The 25,225-nt window shown below is 33.0% G+C and overlaps 2 protein-coding genes across 2 annotated transcripts; one reads left to right on the top strand and one right to left on the bottom strand.

Annotated features, from left to right (window-relative positions):
* Positions 1-615: 615 nt before the first annotated feature.
* Positions 616-24,749, bottom strand: LOC149477071 (venom acid phosphatase Acph-1-like). The gene is made up of 8 exons (XM_089711394.1): positions 24,663-24,749; positions 17,324-17,424; positions 15,665-15,775; positions 13,131-13,388; positions 10,738-10,920; positions 4,543-4,663; positions 2,584-2,801; positions 616-906 (listed from the first exon to the last, which is right to left on the bottom strand). The coding sequence occupies exons 2-8, from the start codon at positions 17,420-17,422 to the stop codon at positions 736-738; spliced, it is 1,161 nt and encodes a 386-aa protein (XP_089567520.1). The 5' UTR covers positions 17,423-17,424; positions 24,663-24,749; the 3' UTR covers positions 616-735.
* LOC149477072 (uncharacterized) lies at positions 4,874-6,089 on the top strand. The gene has a single exon (XM_089711404.1). It carries the CDS (start codon positions 4,906-4,908, stop codon positions 5,653-5,655), a length of 750 nt encoding a protein of 249 aa, XP_089567530.1. The 5' UTR covers positions 4,874-4,905; the 3' UTR covers positions 5,656-6,089.
* Positions 24,750-25,225: the final 476 nt, after the last annotated feature.

Genomic DNA, 25,225 nt, shown 5'->3' with positions numbered 1-25,225 from the left:
AAATAATCAATAGTTTTGCATGTCAAATAGAGTCCTAATAACATTTTTTATTAAACTACATTAAATTGCTCTTTATTATCTTTTATTCATTATTATCACAGTTATTTATAAAGAACTTACGAGCATTTTAATAATAATGGCAATCATTACTTACAATGATAACAAATTCTTAAATGCGTTTCTGTTTGAGAAGAAAAACAAACATCTACAACTCAAAAATTGGAATACATAATTACATTTAATTTTTATTTATGGCAACGAAACATTTAGATAGGTTATCCGTTAAGCGCAATACACATTGAGCCCGCCGGGCCGCCGACATAATATGTCGGCAACTTTTTGTCGGCGGTCTAGTTGGCGGCTTCACTTATTACAAGCCGGAAAATTTGGTCGGTGGCATGTCGGCGGCTTGAGATGAGAAATTTATTTGACAGTCAACTACAGGTCGAGCGTCGTCGGGCAACTGAGCGCAGGCGTACCCAAGCCGCCAACATGTCGGCGGGCAACACGCGCGGGCGCATGTTGCCGACATGATTCTTTTCATACAGCCCGCCGGGTTGTGTCGCCGGGCTTTGTCGGCGGCCCGGCGGGCTCAGTGTGTATTGCGCTTTATATCAAAAATTTGTCCAAAGAGTAACATCGATAAAATTTAATTCAATCACAAAGCCGACTGAGACTAACATGCAACTTTTCTTTATTTTAACAAAACGAAATTATTTACGCCTTAATCTAATATCACAGCTCAGTTTTAATATCACAGATTGAGTAAAATTCTCTCTCTGGCAGCACATAATCTCGCGTCATGTTGGTAAACTTGTCGAAGTTGCAATGACTTGAACTCGTGTCACATCTGGCAAAGTGCAGTTTTTGTATGGGAGATTCACCAGCCCTTGCTACGTAGATTGGCTGAAAAAATAGGGTAACATTTATAGTGGAATTGTTTGAAGAAATCTGTAGATCATAAAGATTCTAGAAGCATTAAATTAACACTAGTAAGCGATAAGGCCGCGAAATACACTTTACAATTATACATACTGTATCTTGCTATTATTTTTTTGTATTAGTACTTATTAAAGAGTAAATAAATAATAAATGAAAAAGGAATAGTGTAGAAGTTCTAGAACATTAACCGCTGTCCGCTAAATTGGCAAATAACGACTTTGATTATTTGTTTTGGAGTACGGTATTGTTTTTGTGAAAACAGTAAGATTAGACAGCAATTAAAAGCCTTATTTTTTTACCTAGGTATTGTTAGAGATTAATTAAGTTTAGTATTTGTCCAAATGTTCGTATTAACGTATTGCGATAGAGCCTATAGATACAAAAATTATCACCAGACAAAAAAATATTTCATATTGTGTGCTGTAGGGAACTTAGGTTTATTTATTTATTTATTTATTTATTTATATATTTGGGAAACAAACAACACAATATATCATATAAACAAGAGATAACAAACCATACACATATCAGTAAAGTTTCCACTAAAAATTTAAATTCTTAAAAACAAATACACATTCAGTCACAAACAGTCTACTTGTGGATACAAATAATTATAGAAATAACAAGCATGAATACAATTCAAATATCTCAGTTAGTTACTATTGCATTTATTTCGAACTTTGGTTTTGTACGATTTGAATTTTTCGTTAAATAAATCAAGGTCACTAAAATTATTATTATAATTATGACAAACACGGTATAAATATGTATTTCTAGCAAATTTGGATTTAAATTTAGGTAATGCAAATAGGGCTTTGTCACGAGAGCATATACGCGGACATCGTAAGAGTAAATTGCCTAGAAGAAAAGAAGAATCGACGCTATTATTAAGTATCTTATATAAGAATAGATAGATAGGTTGTTTCTTTTATCTATACTAATATTATAAAGCTGAAGAGTTTGTTTGTTTGTTTGTTTGTTTGAACGCGCTAATCTCGGGAACTACTGGTCCGATTTGAAAAATTCTTTCGGTGTTAGATAGCCCATTTATCGAGGAAGGTTATAGGCTATATATCATCACGCTACGACCAACAGGGGTGGAACCACGGGGGTGAAACCGCGCGGAGCAGCTAGTATTATTATAGTTTGAGCGTTTACTAAAAAAATATATTCTAGTGCCCTACTTCTGAATGCAAAATAAATACACCCGATTTCTTATGTTATGGGTGTTAGACATGCTACATTTAGCGCTTTTTATTGGTTTTTATAAAATAACATGTTTTTATTGTATAGAGAGGAAATGAATATTAAGTCACGCATAACGTTTAGTATAGGAATGGATGGAGGTTTGTTACCCTTTCTTGAAAACTACTGGACGGATTTGGGTGAAGCTTTACAGTAATAAAGGTTATACATCATAATTACACATGAGCTATAGATATACAATAATATGATATTATTATGAGAGATTGTACAAATTTTAAATTATAATGATGCTTAAAGATCTCCAGGCCAGAAAAAGTTACAGAGAAAGTCTCTGTAACATTGATTTTCACTTGACTTTGGTATTGGTATAAAGTGTATGGTCAGGGTATAAAATATATGGTCTATGGTACATTATACATGTTATATGGTACTTACCAGCACAGTGTACTCTCCAGAACTCTTAGACCGATATAACTCCAACGCGAATATAGCTCCATACTCCGGCACCGCCTGCTCGTGCCGGGAGATACCAGTCACCTCCATGAGGGCTCCAATGTTGAAGTCATGAGCTGAGTACATGCGGAAGCGTTTGGTGACTGGACGTCCTGAGGCGATCGCTGATGCGGTTTGAATGAAGTCGTTTAGCATTACACCTGTAAATAATAAAAATTATTAACTATTAAACATACAATTTAAACAACAATAAAACTTAAAAATAATTAATTGGTTTTATTTAACCTACAATATTTAAATAAAATAATAAAGCCAGGTAATGAGTGAACCAATCATGATGATACAATTGAAAAGTTCGAAGAATTGAATCCTGTTTTATAGTTGGTTGTATGCAGTATCAAAATAATGAGTGATGAAAATGTTTTATATGGAAAACATTATAAATATAAAGTTTTTAAAATTTTGTGATACGTGGAAAAACTAAGTTGTAGATAACTTAGTTTTTCCACGTATCACAAATGGCGTTGTAACAATATTTTTCGTAGTACATATTTTTTATGAATACCAGTTGATTGTATCCCTACTTTTGTGTTCTAAGTATTTTGGGTAATTGGGTTTTTGCTTTCGGTATACGTTTTAAATATATTTTTTATTTATGGACAAGAAGATCAGAGAACTTTTTGAGCTTTGGGAGCTTATAAACAGTCTTATTTTTACAATTTATGTTTCTAGATGTCTCCATTCCATATCGACGTTTTTAAGAACTCCACATTTATTTATATCATACATTACAAATGTTTTGAAACTTTTTAGAAAGGACCTTCTGTCATAATAACAGATATTTCATTCACCCATCCGTGCGTGGGTGTAATTCTATTATAATGCTATGAAAATAACGATGTATTTCTTATAATATCTTTTAGTATGATCTTTAACAAAATATCTTTTGATACAGATGATATTCATAATTCAAGAGACTATAGGCATCCTAAAATGTAATGGGCCCTCTTCATAATGGGCAGCGATGGCCCAATAAATGATCGTCGATGTTTGCCGCCACTACGGCGTTTATAAAACGTCACAATGACGGCCGATAATAGACATTTAGGCCCTTTACCTAGTATCTGATCTGTGCCTCTACACTATCGTGATCGCCTCTACTCGGCCAACACTGCCAATTGTGAAGAGGGCCCATTAGAATATTACTAATGGATTTATAATCCACCTGAAAACCGGCTTAAGGAGGAATCAACACAATAGAGATTATATTTGACCCTCGACGTTTTCTTTTATAAAACAAATTATTTTAATAAACCAGGTAAAGTTCGAGTAAACAGTATCTCATAAATTATTTCATAATTACAAGCTCTTTAGAATAAAATGATTTGAATGAAAATAGAAATTGTATTCATCTTTATTTCTAGTTCATGGTCTCTTATTCAAATGAGTTAATTCATAAAATGTCATTTTTAAATTGCATTTTTGATGTGTTATTTATGCTTTATTAACGAATAAAACTATGTAGATTTATAGGTTTTGTATGTCTAAATATTCTATATTGTATACTTTATATTCTAGGTACTAGTTTCCGCCCGCGGCTTCCCCCGCGTGGTGTTTTTTCGCAATAAAAGGTAGCCTATATTCTTTCTCAGGGTCTAAAGATTGTCTGTGCCAAATTTCATCAAAATCGGTTGAGAGGTTTAAGCGGGAAAGCGTAACAGACAGACAGACAGAGTTACTTTCGCATTTATAATATTAGTTTAAGGATGTATAATTTAATAACACCTACTGTCTTTGCACTCGGCTTCGCTCGCGTGGTGTATAATATTTGATTGAATAGATATTTTCACAATTTAAGCTGCATAAGTCTGCTAAAAAAACAGTACAAGATTTCTTTTTTCTTAATAAAAATAAAAATAAAATTATTTATTCATAACTTACCACCACCAATGCGTTTCATTTCATCGGTTCTGAAGTAGAGTCTGTACGCTAATCTTGCAGCTTCACCCAGCTTAGCTAGGACGGGTTTTGCCCAGTCTGGTATGTCTAGACCGAGACTGACCTGTAAATATAAACGTAATGAGAAAAGAACTTTTTTTCAACTCGAGGGTAGTGTAAAGTGCATACGTCTTTTTTCTTGCTCTTGATTTGTTTTATGAATAATTTGTTTCCGATTGTTGTTTACATAAATAATATGCTTTAAAAATTACCTTTGCCATCCAGTAAGTGTCTCACAAAATCACTTTCACTTTTCACCAAGACCTATTGAAAATACAACTCAGAAGTTTAAACATAACCTCCAAAATGGAAACTATTGCACAAACTGTAGCAGATATGAGCGAAATGTTTAAATATAGAATGGAGGAATTTCAACGTGAGCTGCAAAGTAGCAATAATGGCTCTGGAAGTCCCACCAGTAAGATTTCTTCAGATTTTGCTGTTTTTCGAACATTTGTGCTGTCATCGTTAAGTTGCCTTACATCTCAAATTCAGCTGCTAACCCAAATGCACGACCAACTAGAAATGCGGAGCAGGCGCAAACACCTCTTGATTCATGGTATTCCAGAATCCAAGAATGAAAATTCAAGCGTTGTTGTTTCCAAAGTTATATCCGATCATCTTAAAATGCCTGAGGTTACTTCACAAATGTTTAGCCAATGCCATAGAATGGGGATGATGAAGGAAGACAAACCACGGCCACTTCTTGTCAAATTTAAGGATATCCAGGTACGGAGCCAGGTGTGGCAAGCCAAGACTGCATTCAAGGGTACTAATATTACCGTATCTGAATTCCTTACAAAGGCTCGCCATGCCCTCTTCATAGCAGCAAGGAAACGGTTCGGTATATCCAAGTGCTGGACAAGGAATGGTTTTATTTTTGTCATTGGATCTGATGGAGTTCGCAACCAGATTAATTCCATTGCCGACTTAGACTCAATAAAACCTGATACTATTGATACTGAGATGCAACCTCCTGCTGCTACTATTGGCAATAATCAGAAGACCTCTTCACAACAAACGGCAAGATCCAGAAGAATTCCCAAGCATAAGTAGTTTTATATTTTTATTTTTTATTACAAACTTTTTCTATTTTCTTCGCTTATTCAATGATGGTGTATGGTCTTAAATTGTTGGTGTTTGGTACGATAACTTTTGCATACTGTAAATATATTTTTTTTTCTTTCCTTTGTCTCTATTCATCATCATGTATTTCTTCATTCATATAATTCATATTTCATTTAATTCATAATGTATTCTCGCCATTTGTTCTGTTTTTCTATCTTTAATTTGTGTTTAAATTATGCTTTTGTTTCGCCGACATATGCTATGATAAGTGACAGACAAGTGTAGTTTTATTTTGTGTCTTCGTATAGTACAATACTTTATTATTTATTAATGGAATATCTTACGCAGTACCTTCGTATATTTATTATATTTTATCTTTAGACTACCTTCTATTTCTAATTTATTTAAACTTGTAAACAAACTAATATATCTTCTGTCACTTATTACTTGTCATATGTCATTTCAATTCATGCTTTTGTATCTTGGTGTTACCACTGTATAAAAATACTGGAAGGTGTTTATGGTAAATTGCATACATAATATTTATTGATTATTTTATTATTATATTAATTTGTTAAAACTATATAGTAATACTTATACTTTTTATTAGTACGTATTATCGCTTAATATACATTTTTACTGATTTAATTATACTGCATATATTTAATCGTAGACCGTAGTCTATTTTTATTTATTTAAAATTAATCTAATTTGTTCTTTTTTATATAATTATTATTATTGATAGGTTTGTAATATATAATAATGTCATCCAACGAGAGCATTATGAGCGACGAGTTCGTGTCATTACCATCTGTCTCTGACTGTTCAATGGAAAGTTTTCTCAGCAGTACGTCCTATATTCCTCTTAATACGACACTTAATAATAATTTTCCTTCAACCTCTAAAACTTTTAATGTGGTACATATTAACGCACAGAGCATTCCGGCACATTATACTGATTTTTTAGCCTCATTCGAGTCGAGTAATGTCCAAGCTATCCTTGTATCCGAAACCTGGCTGAAGCCCTCCTTACCTTCCTCCTGTTACTCTTTACCCGGTTTCCATCTGATACGTAACGATCGTGCTTGCAGGGGCGGAGGAGGTGTCGCTATCTATCTACGCAATCACATGCCGTTCACTATTATCAGCTCTTCGCCAGAACCCACACCTGCAGCCACGGTCGAATACCTTTTCCTAGAGGTCTGCATTTCCCACACAAAAATTCTATTAGGCGTTATCTATAGTCCTTCCTCTTCAATAGACTATTTTCCTACCTTTGATGATCTCCTTCTTAATCTTTCTCCTTCTTACAGTCACACCATAATTATGGGTGACTTCAATACCTGCTTGCTAAAAAATGACTCTCGCTCTAATAAACTATTATCTATTGTGGACTCCTATAATCTTCACATCCTCCCTCTTAATCCCACGCATTATTTCCCTAACTGTGCACCTTCCTTGCTTGACCTTATGATCGTATCCAACTTAGACTTTATCTCTAAGCATGGACAGTGTGCAGCAGATGCCTTCTCCTATCACAATCTTATTTTCCTTTCCTACAAACTCCGTCCCCCTAAATCCAAGCCCCAAATTGCTATGCAGCGAAATTTTGGTCGTATGAATCATGAAGGTCTCTGTGCTGATGCGATTAAGATGGATTGGAATGCAGTACAATGCTGTGAAAACCTTAACGAAAAAGTAATGCTATTTAACTCCTTTCTTACGCAGCTCTACGACATTCACGCTCCAGCACGCCCGGTGAAGCTAAAACACTTGCCTGCACCTTGGCTCACTGAGGAAATTAAATCGCAACTGAATTTAAAAAACCAAGCCAAATCTCAATTAAAATCGTGTCCTTCTGATGAGGCGAGGGAGAGGTATGTAAGACTGAGGAATCGTTGCAATGCTGTGTGCCGGGATGCACAGCGCCGCCATATTCATTCATCCATTGAAAATGGTGATCCATGTTTTGTGTGGAAATTTCTTAAAACGATTGGAGTAGGCAAACAACCTAAAGTGTCATCTACGAACCTGAATATCGACCAGTTAAATGCACACTTTTCCACTCCTCCTGTCCTATTTGACAGTGTCGATAAACAGGCTACCCTTAATTTCCTTTCATCCTTACCTTATCCTCCTGTAAACCCTTTTAACATCTCACCTTTCACCGAATGCGATGTTAAGAAGAACATATTATCCATATCTTCTAAAGCTGTCGGTTGTGACAATATTAGCCGTGCTATGATCGTTCCTATCCTTGACATCATCCTTCCTACAATCACCAACATCCTTAACCACTCTATTTCATCCAGCACATTCCCTGAAGTTTGGAAAGACGCCAATGTTATCCCACTTCCAAAGAAATCGAATGCTAGCTCACTGTCTGATTACCGTCCTATATCCATTCTCCCTTTCCTCTCCAAAGTTCTCGAAAAACTTATCCATCACCAATTAAGTATTTTCCTAAACTCCAACTCCATACTCAATCCTCTACAATCCGGTTTCCGCCCCGGGCATAGTACGGCTACTGCTTTAGTAAAAATAACTGATGACATTCGGTTAGGTATGGATAATAAGCAGCTCACGATACTAACATTACTAGATTTTAGTAATGCATTTAATTGTATTGACTATGACGTACTTTTGAGTGTGCTGCGTTCTATTAACATATCTGCGTCGGTGTTAGAGTGGTTTCGTAGCTTTTTGCATGGTCGCCGGCAGAGGATAAAGCTAGACGAGTCTATCTCATCTTGGAGTTATCTGTCTGCAGGTGTACCACAAGGCGGTGTCCTCTCTCCTCTTCTTTTCTCACTTTTCATTAACTCCATTACGAGCAACATTTCATCCCGGTACCACATGTATGCTGATGATCTCCAGATTTACACACATTCTCCTTTGTCGGATTTGCCTGCAGCCATTCACTCAACTAATACTGATCTCGATTTTATCGTTAGGTGGAGCAAGCTGTATGGCCTTAAAATTAATCCCCACAAAACGCAAACTATTATTATTGGAAGTCCGCAGTTTATGTCTAAAATTGTATGGGATAATTTACCATCTGTTTACGTTGACGACACTAAAATCCCTTTCAGTCAGTCTGTTAAAAACCTAGGTGTCCATATAGATTCTACACTTTCCTGGCATGAGCACATGAAACATGTTAGTAAAAAGTTATTTGCGGCATACCACTCCCTTAAGCGATTACGAAACTTTCTTCCGATTCCGACCAAAATTTTGTTAGCGCAATCACTCCTTCTTCCCATCCTCGACTACGCTGATGTCAGTTTCTGTGACCTAACTGGAATCCAGCTTGACAAGCTTGAGCGATTTCAGAACTTGTGCATCCGTTTTATCTTTGGATTGCGCAAGTTTGACCACGTCTCCGCTTATCGTCACAGGCTGAAATGGCTGCCTATCAGATATCGCCGGGATGCTCATGTGCTGCATCTATTGTTTGGAATTTTATTCGATCCCAGAACCCCGCCCTATTTAAAAAATAATTTTGAATACGCTCGTAATCATGGGTTGAATTTGAGATCGAACGATACTTGCCTCCTTAATGTACCTATACATAAAACAAAATTTGTTAACACCTCATTCACTGTCAAAGCTATTAGACTATGGAATCAATTACCAATAGCCATACGCAAAGCTAGATCCATTGATGTTTTCAAAAACATGCTCTTTGATTACCACATGTCCTTAATTAAGTGATGACTTTATATATTCTTTCTCTTATCTGTATTTATTTATTTTATTATATATTTTATATATTATTTTCTTTATTGTTGTAAATTATGTATTATTTATATTCCTACTTTCTTAGTATTACTATATTATTATTATATATATTGCTTTGGTATGCACCACCTACTTTTATTCTTTCTTTGTTACTGTTTTCCTTGGTTGGGTTACCTGGAAGAGATGGCTCTGTAGCCATAAGGTCGCCTATTGTGCAATTTGATGTATATTTTACTTTATGTTATTTCATTATTTTGGTGTGTACAATAAAGCTTTCATTCATTCATTCATTCAAAGAATGAGAAAAATAATAACGTGGTCTGATCTATACTAATATTATAAAGCTGAAGAGATTTTTGTTTGCTCGAACGTTTGCTTATCTCGGGAACCACGGGTCTGATTGGAAAAATTATTTCATTATTAGATAGTCCATTTATCGAGGAAAGCTATAATCCATACTAATATTATAAATGCGAAAGTAACTCTGTCTGTCTGTCTGTTACTCAATCACGCCTTAACTACTGAACCAATTTGCATGAAATTTTGTATAGAGATATTTTGATACCCGAGAAAGGACATAGGATAGGTTTTATCCCGGAAATCCTACGTGAACGGGTTTTTCTTTGAAAACGCGGGCGAAGCCGCGGGCGGAAAGCTAGTAAGTTATATATCTTCTTGCTAAGATTAATAGGACCGGAGCAATTCGAGTAAAACCGTGGTCCAAAACACTGCTAGCTGCTAGTGTATTAAAATAATGCAAAAAATATGGCATGTATTTAGAAACAAATAATTCCTATAGAAACAGAATGTGGTTTGATACAGTGATACATTTTTATAAAAAAAAAAACACGTGTAGCCTTGAATTATATCAAGGGCACCTGTTATTACCAGATTATTATGTATTACTTTATAATATTAGGTATGCTACTTCAAAAGGAATTTGAATTTTGTAACATGTTAATCATAAATGTATTTTGTTTTCTTTAGTGCACTGGGGACGACCATTTATTTACATATTACACACGTACATAGTTAGACACACAATTTATAATATTCCTTTGATTCCATTTAAAAACAAATGTCTCTTGTGCCATGCATAGGTACATACATAATTATATTACTTTAGATCCCTACTAATATCCCTACTGTGAAAGTAACTCTGTCTGTCTGTCTGTCTGTTACGCTTTGCCGCTTTAACCTCTCAACCGATTTTGATGAAATTTGGCATAGACAATCTTGAGACCCTGAAAAAGAACATAGGCTACCTTTTATCAAAACACCACGCGGGCGGAGCTGCGGGTGGAAGCTAGTGCACTGTAAATAACTTACCTGACTCTTAAACAAATCAAACAGCGTTTCAAACTGCAGCGGGTCCTCAGAGAAGTCCTTCCCCGTGGTCATCTTGACCAAAGCGATCAGCTGCTCATATGGCTTGAACTCCTGATAAAGGGACTCGGCTTTCGCGATCGCCATGAGGTCCTTGAAGCGGTTGCAATTGGAGTAGTAGCGCAGCTGGAAGATAATTTATGATAATACCAGATAATACCAGATTGCCTGCTCCTTTTCTTGCTCTACCATAAAAAAGTGTATTAGTCTAGTGTAGGTTATTGATTAATTGACAAACATTATCCACGTTATTAATAAGTAGAATGAAGAATATTTTTTACTAGATTAAGCACAGTCTTCGTTGAAGGCTATGAAGTTGTGAACACATTAAATAAATGACGGTTTATTAAATAGGTACGCGTAAATAAGAATCGTTTAAACAGAAATAAGGTATGATAATAATTCAGCGAAAGCTAAGTCTAAGCCCTATTTTAAGTTTAACCCAGACTTTGTGATTGTACTACAGGTATTAATGGGGTTCGTAATCTTTTAGAATATGAACAATATACAAAATTATTTTCAAAGGCCTAATCTTTGTACTATAACAATGGCATTAAGAGGTCGCAAGGAATATTTATTCAAGTACCTAAGTCGCATTATTAAAATTGGTTGCAGGTAAGTTTTGCAGTTTCGATGATTAATTTTAAGTTAAAAAATAACCATTTTTAGGTCGGTAAAAAGCTAACTAACGTAGCTATAGTGCAGCAGCCAATAAAAAAAAATTATCGATGGAACATAATTAATTTGTACAAAATTATACGTTAAACATGCCATAAATCAAGTCTAAAACTAAAATATTAAGTTCTATTAAGGGCAAGAACTCAATACATTACAAAAGGTATATAAGGCTTAGTAAATACGGACTTATTTTGGGATCAAATATTTACGAACTACTGGCTTCTCCCGGTTCGCATGGAAATTTATTTCTTTCATAAATGTTAGTGTACAAAATTCAATATATGTAGTACAAAAATTGATTGTACTTTTTGAATTGCAAAACAAAGTTAATACATCATTTCAATGTGTCTAATTTTAGAATTTTAGAATGAAACAAGGATCACGAAAAATAAAAAATATCTTATAGATAGAGATAATTATATTTTATATACTTGTTGTTGGTCATATTAAAGGGACATTAAAAATTAAAATATATTAAATAAAGTTTATTTATTTTACCAACACGTGTCGCAACGTGCATCACGTGAATACAAATATATAGTTTTATTTACAATTTATTTAACAGTATAGTGATAAGGCCTGTATTTATAATTATTGTGATATATATATTTATTATCTTTAAGATTGTAAAGTTCATGTATGCCATTACATAACCGATTATATATTATGTTACATAAAATTGGAATTTGGACTATTTAATTGAAGATAAAATTGTATTTTGTACTTCCTGAAATATTGGGCCATTATAAAAAACTGATTTTTGTATAATAATGGTTTAAATACCAAGGCGTAATAAACTTTTATTTGATATTCTTCTATTGGCAGTAATATCTACAGTTCTTTACAACGTGCCATGAACTAATTCAACTTATTCCGCCGACAATTAATGTAATAATATCTAAAGAGAACTTATCAAATTTATGACCGACTTATAATTGTGAGAGATACTTAATCAGTGAAATAGCGAATACACTTAAACGATCTTTCGTTGCGAATGCTTTGCAAAATACAATGGAGGTACATTTCTAAAAAAAAATATATATTTTTTAAATTCTTTATTCTACAACTTTCATAATTCCTTCTCACTAGGTTTAGTTAGCTTTTATAAAGGCAAATTCATAAAAATACCACTCTATTCTATATATAATACTAGCTTCCGCCCACGACTTTGTACGTGCATCCCCGTTTTTCCCCGTTCCCGCAAGAATTTCCGGAAATCCTTTCTTAGCGGATGCCTACGTCCTAACATCTACCTGCATGCCAAATTTCAGCCCGATACGTCCAGTGGTTTGGGCTGTGCGTTGATAGATCACTATATCAGTCACCTTTGAGTTTTATATATTTAGATAAACATTGCTTTTCGAACAACACAACCTAATCCCTATTAAATATTAAGCTTATAAGCGCACCTAAAATAGCTCCACTTGAACAAATAATTACGAGTTTGACTTCTAATTAAGTAACTAAGAGAGCTCTATATCAACAAATAGCTCTATATCAATAAAACCTAATAAACTAAACTAAAAGCTTCCTCGAGAACTACTCTATCTATCAAAAGAAACCGCAACAAAATCCGTTGCGTGTTAAAGATTTAAGCATACATACTAAACAGGGACAGAGAAAGCGACTTTGTTTTATATGTACTATGTTATACTTACGTAATCTTCCTTCAATGGTACTGCAGTGTATGGCACAGGCTGCCACACCTTCCCCAGACCATCATCCCACTGCTGTTCCGCCACAGGCGGGTATAACGCCGCCATGGCCATCTGAGCTGTCATCTTGGTCCTCTCCTTGTCTGTACTTCTTAATGCTATCTCGTCCTGGAGGTAGATGTCAGAGAGGAGATGGTAACCCTGAGATCCGTAGCGTTGGCGAATGAACTTGCCTATTTGGAACGCGCGGCGCTTTCCTGTCTGAAAATTTTATTATTCAACACTTTAATACAGTTGTTTTTATAGGAAAGCTTTCAATTAATTATGATAAGTATATTCTAATAATATATTTTTTAAACATTTTTCTATTTAATGGGATAATTTTAAAGATCATTTATTTGGTTGTTTGAGAACATAGATATACGTACATACAACATTTAAATGGGAATTATCTATGCCCATTGTAATATTATTTTAAGAAATAAAGTTCATTGCATGCCTGAATTATTAAAGGTTGTAACTTGATGTTAGTAATTTCAACAGTAGATATAGAATTATGTTAGTGTTAGTGTTTATAAGTAGGTAACTTATACAAAAGTATTTATTTAAACGGGTCGTTAAGTACCATAGAGTAGTTTCTGTTATCTGTGTTAAGCACCTACCTATGTACATTACAAAGCCTATTATTCAAATTTATTATAACAGGTGCTTGGAAATAAACAACGAATATTGAATTAAAAGTTATTGTTCTAATATTAAATAAAGAATACAGACTAATGTAAACACGTCGGTAAGTTGTTTAGGATTTCCCTTTACGAACATTGCCTTATAATTTTTTATAACCTTTTTATATATTAATTTCACATTAAGTTTTATATTGTTATTTAAGGCACAAATATTAATTAATTGGGCATAATTAAACAATATCTTCTTAGTAAATCGTTTAAACTGGTACGTATCATATTCATAAGTTTATTTACACTTCACTACTTTCACGATAAAAAACTTTAGGAACAACATGTTTGTTCATACTATTTTATATAATAAATAACCATAATAATACAGGTTATCGAGATCAATGAACTGAATGATCTAACCTTGTTAAACATTTGGAGGTCAAAACAGGACTATAAAGATATATTTTTGAAAGAAAGAAAGAAGAAAGAAAAAACATTTATTTCTAGATAAAGATTTTTGCTATTAACACAAGTATTAATGACTAGCTGAGCCTCGCGGTTTACCCATGCAGTGCTCCGTTCCTGTTGGTCTTAGCGTGATGATATAAAGCGTAAAGCCTTCCTTGATAAATGGGCTATCTAACACCGAAAGAATTTTTCAAATCGGACCAGTAATTCCTGAGATTAGCGCGTTCAAACAAACAAATAAACTCTTTAGCTTTATAATATTACTATAGATTAATCATTAAGGAAATAGTCGTCAAAACCTTTGATAAGAAATTACTTTTATTTTATTACTTTTGTTGACTCGTTAATTCAATGCTAGACCTAGTCAGTTGTGTTTTATCTTTGTGACAATTTGTAATTACTTTATTGATACAAAGTATGGTTTATGTTTGGTAGTAAAGTGTGTAAAGATTGTTCATGCCCGGAAATAAACGAATAAATGAATAATTTAAAAGGTTAAAATATAAAATGGTAAAAATGATGTCACTATCAAAGAAACGAAATCATCCTTTAAGGAAAAAATAAATATTCCAGACGCTGTTCGATTGTATAGAACCTTGTTAATTAACAAGATGCAAATAAAATTTGCACTTGGCCAGCGTGGTGGATTATGGCCTGTACCCTCATAGGAGGCCCGTGTCCCAGCAGTGGGAACATATATGGGCTGATGATGATGATGATGATGATGAAATAAAATTTACAATTTTGAAAAAGTGATAGTTAAATATCTGAAGGCCTGAAACATAAACATCCTCTTCCGCTCTACATTTGAAAAGTTTTTTTAATTTTTGACATCAAAGTACCGAAACGTACAGTTTTGGTTGCAGCTATTTTAAGCCCTTCTTCAAGACAAGACTTCTGAAAATGTCTGTCTTGAGTTTTATCGTTTAGTAGTTTGGAGTAACAACCATAACTGCCCATCACGTAAAATTGTATTATAGAGCGAGACATCCTTACTAATATTAAGTTGTTTGTTCGTCTTTCTTTGCGCCACACCGGAGCCTTTTATGACATACTAGCCCCGGCTTCGCCCGTGGTACATATTTAGTATCCTATGTCCTTTTCCTGGCTCTAAACTACCTCCCTGCCAATTTTCAGCTAAATCGGTTCACCCGTTGAGTAGTATTAGTGTAAAAAAAGTAAGAGTAGTAAGTGGAGTAACTAACACGACTTTCTTCTATATACATATATAGATATTTATGTCTTGAGATAGCTGTGCTCCTAGAGAATGAAATAGCAATGTTATAGGCCCCTTTTTAACGCGGTAAAACATATCATTTCCACGGAAATTTTCTTTGACTACGCGGGCAAATTCGCGGTTGGTAAGCTAGTAGGATAATATTTAGTACTCACATTGGTCAATCCTTCACTCCCCTCTATATAGGTCAGGTTAAGAATCTTCTCCCTTTGATCTGATAACGCAAGCTCATCGGAATCGGGTGTCCTCTCTCCGTGCCTGTTAACCTTTGATAAGAGATATATTTAGTTCTGGAGGTCACTTTGGTGATATCTTTTAGGTGATAAAAATTACTGCATATGAGTGAAGTTGAATGTAGTTGTCGACTAATTTGCGTTTTAGGTTTTTTGGCAAAATTATAATGTTAATGTTAATGTTAAAATTAAGCATCAATAATAATACAATAGTTTATTATAACAATAATGTATACTATATTTAGCAAAATTAAAATACAAAAGTAAAAATAATATTTAATTAGAGAATATCAATAATCAATGTTAATATTAGCCAAAGAGAAGTATTTTCATAAAATAAAAATTTAAATATTGTTAGATTAGTGTATTTTTTTGGGTTTTATTTTATTAAAAAACATATGTTACATGGTAATATTGTAAAAACGGAAGTTTTTAATAATATGAATAGATGAAAGTTTCACTCTTTCACGAAAAAAATGACCGGATCGGAATAAAATTTGGCACAGATAATAAATTTGGATTACCATACAGATTACTTTTTTCTGTGTGAAGTCACGGGTTAAAGTTACTTTTAGTATAATTGAGTATTATTGAAGATCTTTTAGTGCTAGTATTAAAGCTACTGAACTTTTGTTATTAACGATTTCTTTTTATTGATCTGCTCAAACCATCATTTCATGAAATGAGCAAATCTACGATATGGCCACAACATATATATAATACTAGCGGTCCGCCCCGGCTTCGCCCGTTGTACATATGAAAAATAGATGTTGGCCGATTCTCAGACTTACCCGATATGCACAGAAAATTTCATGAGAATCGGTCCACCCGTTTCGGAGGAGTATGCAGACTAACATTGTGACACGAGAATTTTATATATAAGAAGATATAGATAAGTATCTATAAATACGATACTCGAGGAAGAAATTTTTATTATTTTAGTTTTGTTAATAAATGTAAATCATAAGTGAACGGAAAATGTCAAAAACTATTATAAATTTAAATGAGTGAATAAACTATCATTTACTTAGTAAAAATTATAATTTTATGCGATTTAAATTTCTTGACATTATAGAAACAAAAAGCTTTATTTCAAAATAAGTTGGAAATGTCAAAGATTAAAACATTACCCTTTTGTATCGATTGACCTTAAACGTACTCGAATAAAGATCGTGGGTTTGAATCTCTTTATTGTGTATACTTGTATTATTAATGCAAGAGTTCGGATGTTTGGATGTTCGTTACTCAATCACACCATAACTACTGAACGTATTTTGATGAAACTTGGTTGTTTTGTAGCTTATGTACCAGTATAACACAAATCGAAAATAAAAAGCTATAGAAATAATCAGTTTAAGGTGCGAATATAGCTTTTTTTCAGTTATATTTTGTATTCTTACTTGATGGAACTGCATTTTATGATATTAGACTACCATCTCAGTCATTTATTATTAATTTTTAAAAAACTATAGTATTGGTGTTTGTAGCTTACATTAAATTTTATACATAATCATTTAAATTGTCCATGAAAACAGTACTTATAATAATTAATACCAATAGATAATATTTAAAGAAACTTACCAGAAAAGTGAGTAATAATTCATTGTCCTCTCCTATATCTATGATGTGGCTATGTGAGGCAGATAGTAGAAAGACGGATAGAAGGATGTAGTGGAACATATCTGAAATAAAAAAAAATACATCAAGAAAAAGATATTAACGCCTGCAATTTTATTATAATCTTTTGCCTTGGTTGCCTGCAAGAGAGCACTTCGAAATGATAAGGCCGTCCATTAATAAGTTGTACACTGTTTTTTTTATCCAAATAAGTTGTAACGTTTCTTCGGTGTTCAATTATATTTAAAAGTTAAATACCTAATATCGATCTAGTAATTTAAAAGGAATGTAATACGAATTACATTTTTATATTGTATCTCTTTAAAAAAAATACTGCCGAAAAATCGGGCAAAATCGCAAGCGGAAGCGTTAAAACATTTTAAAATAGAAAGTGTAGACTATTCCTAATCTATCGGACTAAGATTGAACATCTGTTGACCGCCATACTAATCTGTGGCTGTTTGAACTTTACTATCTGTTTTGTTAAATAAAACACGATTATTGGAACGGATTTAATTTTATTGTTGTTGTTGTTTTATTTATTTACGTCACAAGGGAAAGTCTTGGTCGCCTTGTCTTGAATCCTGACAGCTCTATATTATTGTAATATTTTGAAAAATAATAATTTAGTTAAAAAATGCTTAAAAAACGCTCCGTAAAGTTAATTGAGTCAAAATCGAGCCTTCAGGGAGTCGGTTACATTATAGCATACAAACATACAAGATCCCATTTTTTGGAAATCTGTAAAAAAATAAATTTTTGATTTCGTGGTAAAGTAGGTAGGGATTATTCATGGATTATTATCCATGTGAAGTCCCGTGTCCCCTAGTGGGGTAAGGGGCAGATGCATTATGCATACATCTGTTTCACTGATCGATTTTCTGTAGGGACAAGTAGATGATCAGCCTTCTGTGTCCTGCCAGATCGAGACATTTTTTTTCTTCGTCTCCACCGGGAATCGAACCCAGGACCCCTCGGTGCTACGCTCATGTGTCAACCACTGTACCATGGAAGCGGTCGATATAGGATGCATGGATTATTAATTATTATCCATGCATCGTATAATATCGTAAAACAAATAAGTACAATAATTATTAGCAAGTTTACTTAACAATATTGCTCTATTTATAATTTAGAAGATAATTATTATAATAAAACAAGTTTTTTCCAAGTAAGTTTTACCAAGTTATAAAATATTAAGAATTTCCATATAATTGATAAAAAAGAAAGATTATTTAAACTTCATCGCTGTAAGCTTTAAAAAGGCTGAAATGAAAGAGCTTACAAAATTTGTATTGATAAAAATATAATACAAATTGGCATTCAATGCTTAAAGAAGCTTACTTTCTTAAAATAGAAGTCAATTATTTTTTGTAAAAATTCTATAGGTATTTTCGCGATGTTATAGTTTAAGGTATTAGTCAAATAGACAACGACTACGTGATATACTTATTCCACAAATAATATAATAATACACTATTTATACATATCTCATGATAATTTGATGATTAACCTTATTATGGCACAAATTAAGAAAAATAATACGATCAAGGATCATTTATAATTAAGGTACTTTTTAAATTTTGTAAATATGATAAATACCTAAGTTATCATTCTACAGAAAGTAAACTCTACCATACAATTTATATAATACTAGCTGTGCTCCACGGTTTTACTCGCAGTGCTCCGCTCCTGTTGGTCTTAGCGTGATGATATATAGCCTATAGCTTTCCTCAATAAATGGGCTATCTAACACCGAAAGAATTTTTTGAAATCGGACCAGTAGTTCCCGAGATTAGCGCGTTCTAACAATCAAACCACGGGGCGCAGTTAGTAACCTATACAATAGATACCAACTTCTGTAGACTATGACCTATATCTAGTAAAATATTAGCTGTTTGTTAGACTAGAGCCTTTGTAACGACTCTTTTTCCTTTTTATAGCGAGTCGAAAGCACTTTGACCTAATTAAAATAATTATTTACAAAAATTCAGAAGCTATTCAATTATCAAAGTTTTCTGACGTAGTGTTTTCGCTATTCGGATCTTTTTTGTTTGTGTATTTCCGCTATGTTTAAGAAAATGTGAAAATTAGAGAAAATTATTTTATGGAAAGTTAAATGGTATTATTTGATTTTGCACAATAATACTGAATTGATTTGGCTCTACATTTACGGTATATTTTTGTTTATTGACCTATTTTTAAATCATTACTGATATTTTTTATATGTCGGAGCAAGATGTAGATTGTGAATCTATTTTCAAGCTGTGGGCGTTGCGTTGGGTAATCGAGCAAAGAAACACCTCAAACTCAATCATTTCTTTATTTACCACCGATTCGGAAAGCAGTATCTACAGAGAAGAACCGGCAAGAAACTCTATAGTTGCTCTTTTTAATCATGTCAGTTTTACAATACAGTCATTTTAATACAATCACTTTTAATAACCGTTACGTTACACATTTAAATTAAACACTAGCAAAGAAAAGGTTAACAGTTCCTAGTAGTGGAAGATCCGAACTCTTCGATGTTCGAATGTGAAGTGCCGTCCCGAGGGCGAGCCTTCACCGGCTCGACCCGGTACAAGCATGAAGTAAGCCGCCAACTTCACTGTGCTGGAACTCGTGCTTCGAGTCGTTTTGCATCCGCGCTATTGACCGTCTCCGACATATATAATACGGTCTGGCAGAAATCGCCACTAATGGTAAAGGCTTTCTATTTTTACTTTTCATCCAGTAAATCACTACCTATTGGACTGTCATTAAAACAAGGACAGTCGAGAAAAACATCCCTAGAACTTAACCGTTTTTCCTTTAAAAAATTGTACAAAATCAAGGTCCATAATTAAATCTAGGTCTAAATAAATCTAAATACGAATCGGTGTCACTATTCACGCGGTTTCATATATCGATACATTGTGAATGTCGATAAACCACAAATCACAATTGTTATAAGTATTATAATGCAATGCTAAGAGAAAGGATTTGTACATTTCCGTAAAGCATTTTAAAACTTGTTTTAAAGCTTTTTCGGTTTTTTATGACACGTTATAGTTATAAGTACCATAATCCATACTAATATTATAAATGCGAAAGTAACTCTGTCTGTCTGTCTGTTACTCAATCACGCCTAAACTACTGAACCAATTTGCATGAAATTTGGTATGAAGATATTTTGATACCCGAGAAAGGACATAGGCTACCTTTTATTGCGAAATAATAATATGTACCACGGGCGAAGCCGGGGCGGACCTCTAGTATCTACATATAATAACAATAAATCGCCAAATGTGTGAGTGTAAGCGCATAAACTCGAGAACGGCTGAGCCAATTTTTGCAATTCTTTTTTTATAATATTCCTTGACGAACGAGGATGATTCTTATGGAGAGAAAACGTAAACATGTACCACGGGACTCGGGAGAAGCCAGAAGGACTGCTAGTAATAAGATGATTTTTAAATGCTCCGTGGATTCACAGATATAAACTTTTAGTCCCTATTTCTAGCTTGTAAGGACTGATTTTTGGAAAGAAGCTTGTGTTTCTCTATTAATATTTTTATTCAAAATCCCGCGAAAGGGTATCAGAAATTAGAACACCAAAGTTTTGTATCATAAATACTGAATATATATAAGATTTCATACTAAGTTTTCGCTTCAATAAACCTCAGAATTATGGGTCAAGATCTTTTTTATAAAGACGTCTGAAATCTGACAGAACTTTGACCAAGTTGCAAACTTTCAAATATGTTTTAGTTTAAAGCAAAATAGCTGAAGAATTTATAAAGGATTATTCTTTTTTTTATTCTTGTATAAATCTATTATATTTTATACTAAAACAATGGGCTGAATTTCATTTCATGGAAAGACATGGGAACATTCACATGGGAAATTCCTTTGACTACGCGGACAAAGCCGCATGTGGAAAGCTAGTGGGACATATTACAGACAAGACAGATTTATATCTTCCTGGGCAATGAGGTCTACATCCGCCTATTTCCTGGCTGCTTGTTTACACACTCTTTTGAGACATTTACCAATAATAGTTTAGTAAAAAGGCGGCAAAATATTAAATAGATCTACTCGAAAATGGACTCTAAGTTCTAACTTATATAATATATAATCAGTGTTTTTGAATGTAGAGTTTGTTCGGGACTCGGGTGTTATTTATTTAAGAATTAAAAATAAAATATTACTAGGTATAATAATAAAAAAAGTAGTGACTATATTTAACTACGGACTAAATTGTTAAACTTTACTAACATCGATGTAAGTGTAGCAATAAATAAAGATAAAAAGTAGGTACTAATATTTTAAAATTTAGATACTTACACAATTAAGATGATCTTTTTCTAATGGATATTTAATTAATGAACATTAAATGTCCGTTGAGACACCAACGAAATGTTTTAGTTTAAAAATTCTTTAAATTTAGTATCCAACTTTAGTAACAAGTAACAACTTTCGAGCACTTAAAATAATCATTGCAAATTGTTTTTCTTTATTTCTATTAAAAACAACAAGGCTAGAAATAGTACTATTCATCTTCATCAGCATTTTGTTCCCACTGCTGGGACACGGGCCTCTTATTAGAGTACAGGCCATTATCCACCACGCTGGCCAAGTGCGAGCAGATCTCACATGTCGTCGAACTTTATTCTTCGACATGTCGGTTTCCTCACGATGTTTTTCATCACTATTTCGAACAGTGGTGCAATGGTGATGTTATAGCACAGATAAATTGAAATATCAGTTTATTATCGTTGGTAAAAGGTAAAACTATGTTATGACGATTCTAAAGTGCTTCTAGAAGAAGTCTAATTGAATAAATACCTACATGTTTGAGTTTCTTGCACGCTCACCTGTCTCTAAGCCCCGATTTATCAATTTGAAGTCCTAAGTCCTCACTACTGCTCAGCTATTGCGGATGTAATAATATAGGAAATATCTACCTTTGACCCATCTTTAAAACTTGGTCACTTGGCCATAAGATAAGATAAGATATCATCACGGGATAGCCACGTGTTTCATATTATTGATAACTCGAATATGACGTTTATTTATAATTGTGTATATCTTTGTTTTGTTTTCCTTTTGTAATTGTGTCTATAATTGTAAACACTGAGTATAATTGGTAAAAACATGGTAGTTAGGTTTTAGGTTCATGCTCGGTTAGAGATGGTTGTTCTGGATTTAATATAGCAAATACAATTAGGAAGAATAACGCTATTTCCAAAAGCTTAATTGCTGAAAATAGAACTAATCTAAATATAATAAGCCGCCCGGTTGCCTGGTAGAGATTGCTGTTTAGCAATAAGGCCGCCTTTTGTGCAAATTATGTTTTTGTAATACTACTTTTTTTTGCATACTATTATTTTCTCATGTTTTGTACAATAAAGAATTAAAAATAAATAAATGAATGTTTTACTTATTTTAGTTTTGAAGCTGAAAATTTTGTCTGTTGTAAAGGCGGTTGTTTTGATTTACATATCGAATACACAAGCGTCGCCGCGTTAATTAATTAGTCAAGAAAATAGAGTATGTTTGTTGTTGTGTAGGCCATTTTTTTTATTTTACATGGTCAAGTTTTAATGAGTCAAGAAAAAATTTGCAAAAACTTCCGTCCATTATGGATGTAGTTAAATGAAGAATGTATTTTAAATATATGCGTGTAATTATAAACAACTAGCGGTCCGCCCCGGCTTCGCCCGTGGTACATGTTTACGTTTTCTCTACATAAGAACCATCCTCGTACTTCAAGGAACATAATAAAAAAAGAATTATCGAAATCGGTTCAGCCGTTCTCGAGTTATGCGCTTACCACCACATTTTGCGATTCATTTTTATATATAAGATTATATGCTTAATTGTTTACAATTTGTATAAATTTTCTTATACATTGTATATCGAGTACAAGAAGATAGATGGTTATTACTTTTAATGTATGCAGGTATGTTTAAGCATATCTTCTAAACAACTTATCATAATTTGTTGAATGAGGTATCATTAGAATCGCTTTGATAGTTCTCTACTTTTAGGATATATTATGAGTTATGACGTCATATGAAGTTAAAAATGGCGCTCTTGTATGGTATAATAATTATTTCGTACTTTTAAACCGACTGCAAAAAAGGAGGCGGTTCTCAATACAGCTGTATTTTTTGGGTTGGTTACGTCTAAATAATATAAATAAACGCAATTACCACTACTAAATGATACCGTCTATTGCCAAACAGTAATATATATTTAATTAACTTTAAATTACTTAAAATGGACGCAATTATAACATCAATAATGACAATTTAATAGTTGAAAAAAAAAAACACCAGTCGTTAAATATAAAGTATTTTTAAATTGGATCGATCGCCATTCCTGTGTTTAGAAACAATTTTATTTCGATAAATAACAAGAAAAATATTTAATTATCTCTTTGTTTATAAATAGAATTCATCAGAAATTGTTTTGGTTGATTTATACAGGATGTTAATTGAAAGTTGAATGCCATCGTTTATTATAGTTACGTTTTTATAGTAACATTATCGTCAGTATTTAAATTATAAATTATACACAAATTAATAAGTGGTGATTGTGTACCATAGTTTAGTTATTTTTAATATATTCTACTATAAAAAATGAGGGTGTAAGTTTAGAAATTTGTAAAACAGAAAAATAATTGAAGGGGGGAAATGGCGAAAATACTTACTATACTTACGCGAAGGAAGTCGCGGGCAGAAAGCAAGTCAACTTTAAATTTTAAAGTTTGCATATATGTAGGATATACCATTGATTAAAAAAAAAAAATTAACCGTTTTGACAGAATTATTTTTATTTAACTAAGGGCCGACTTTTCAATGCTTGGATAAAACTTTAATCCATCCAATAAAGTATTACACGATAATATTAAAATGTCATGTAAACTGTCAAATACGGGCAATTAGAATACGTTTTTAAAATGGTAGTTTTACACATTATTCGACGAATAAGTTTTATCCAAGGATTGAAAAATCGGCCCTTATTCCCACTGAAATATCTGCATGCAGCACATAATATTATTATTGTGTATTAATACCTAAATAACCGGCGTGAGAAAATAGAATTGTTTCCTTGTAAAACAGTTTTATATTGTTGTATCATAATATTACATTTCAATGTTAAATCCATTACACACAATTAAATATTTCGAAAATCAAAAGTATAGATACCATCTTAGGATACCATATATTTTGTTTTAAAAAAGATCGATTTGACGGCTCAAGATTTGACTCTACAAACAAGTCAAGGATAAAAAAATAAATAAAAAAAGACTTACTGTAAATGATTTCCTTATAAGAATATAAAAACTATTAAACTTTGGAGCGCGCAGGCTGCGCGCGCTTCGGTGATACCGACACAACTGTGCCAGTCACGATACAAGAATATATTATATAATCTAAATGGATCAAGCATTTGTATGCTCTTATTTTTTTAATTTTTGCTCCTTTTTTAACACGCTTCTTAATAGAATCTTAATAGCTACACCTCTTATATCATTATGTATGTAATCGACCCATATGGAGTCGATTTTGACAGATATTTAATGGTATACCTACTGATTAGTTATTTCTCAAAAATCGGTGACACTTTAATTAATTCATATTATTAAGGGATAAAATAATTAATCTAGATTCTAGTCTATAATACTTATCTTCTTATATATATATAAAAATGCATCGCAAAATGTGTTGGTAAGCGCATAACTCGAGAACGGCTGAACCGATTTCGATAATTCTTTTTTTATTATATTCCTTGAAGTACGAGGATGGTTCTTATGTAGAGAAAACGTAAACATGTACCACGGGCGAAGCCGGGGCGGACCGCTATTAAAAAATAAAA

The sequence above is a fragment of the Colias philodice genome, chromosome 26, assembly GCF_061535455.1.
Source record: "Colias philodice isolate Cphi_HAF_F1 chromosome 26, ilColPhil1 Martin Lab GWU primary, whole genome shotgun sequence".
NCBI lineage: Eukaryota > Metazoa > Arthropoda > Insecta > Lepidoptera > Pieridae > Colias > Colias philodice.
The sequence above is the reverse complement of the archived record's forward strand: the minus strand, read 5'-3'. Positions and strand labels throughout refer to the sequence as shown.

What these genes read in the sequence shown, in the direction of transcription:
- LOC149477072 (XM_089711404.1), top strand. Translation starts at nt 4,906, where the DNA reads ATGGAAACTATTGCACAAACTGTAGCAGATATGAGCGAAATGTTTAAA.
- LOC149477071 (XM_089711394.1), bottom strand. Translation starts at nt 17,422, where the DNA reads ATGTTCCACTACATCCTTCTATCCGTCTTTCTACTATCTGCCTCACAT. An exon ending in AATTATTACTCACTTTTCTG is followed by an intron (nt 15,776 to 17,323) that starts GTAAGTTTCTTT and finishes CTCTTATCAAAG; the next exon opens with GTTAACAGGCACGGAGAGAG. An exon ending in TTGATTTGTTTAAGAGTCAG is followed by an intron (nt 4,664 to 10,737) that starts GTAAGTTATTTA and finishes TTATATTTACAG; the next exon opens with GTCAGTCTCGGTCTAGACAT.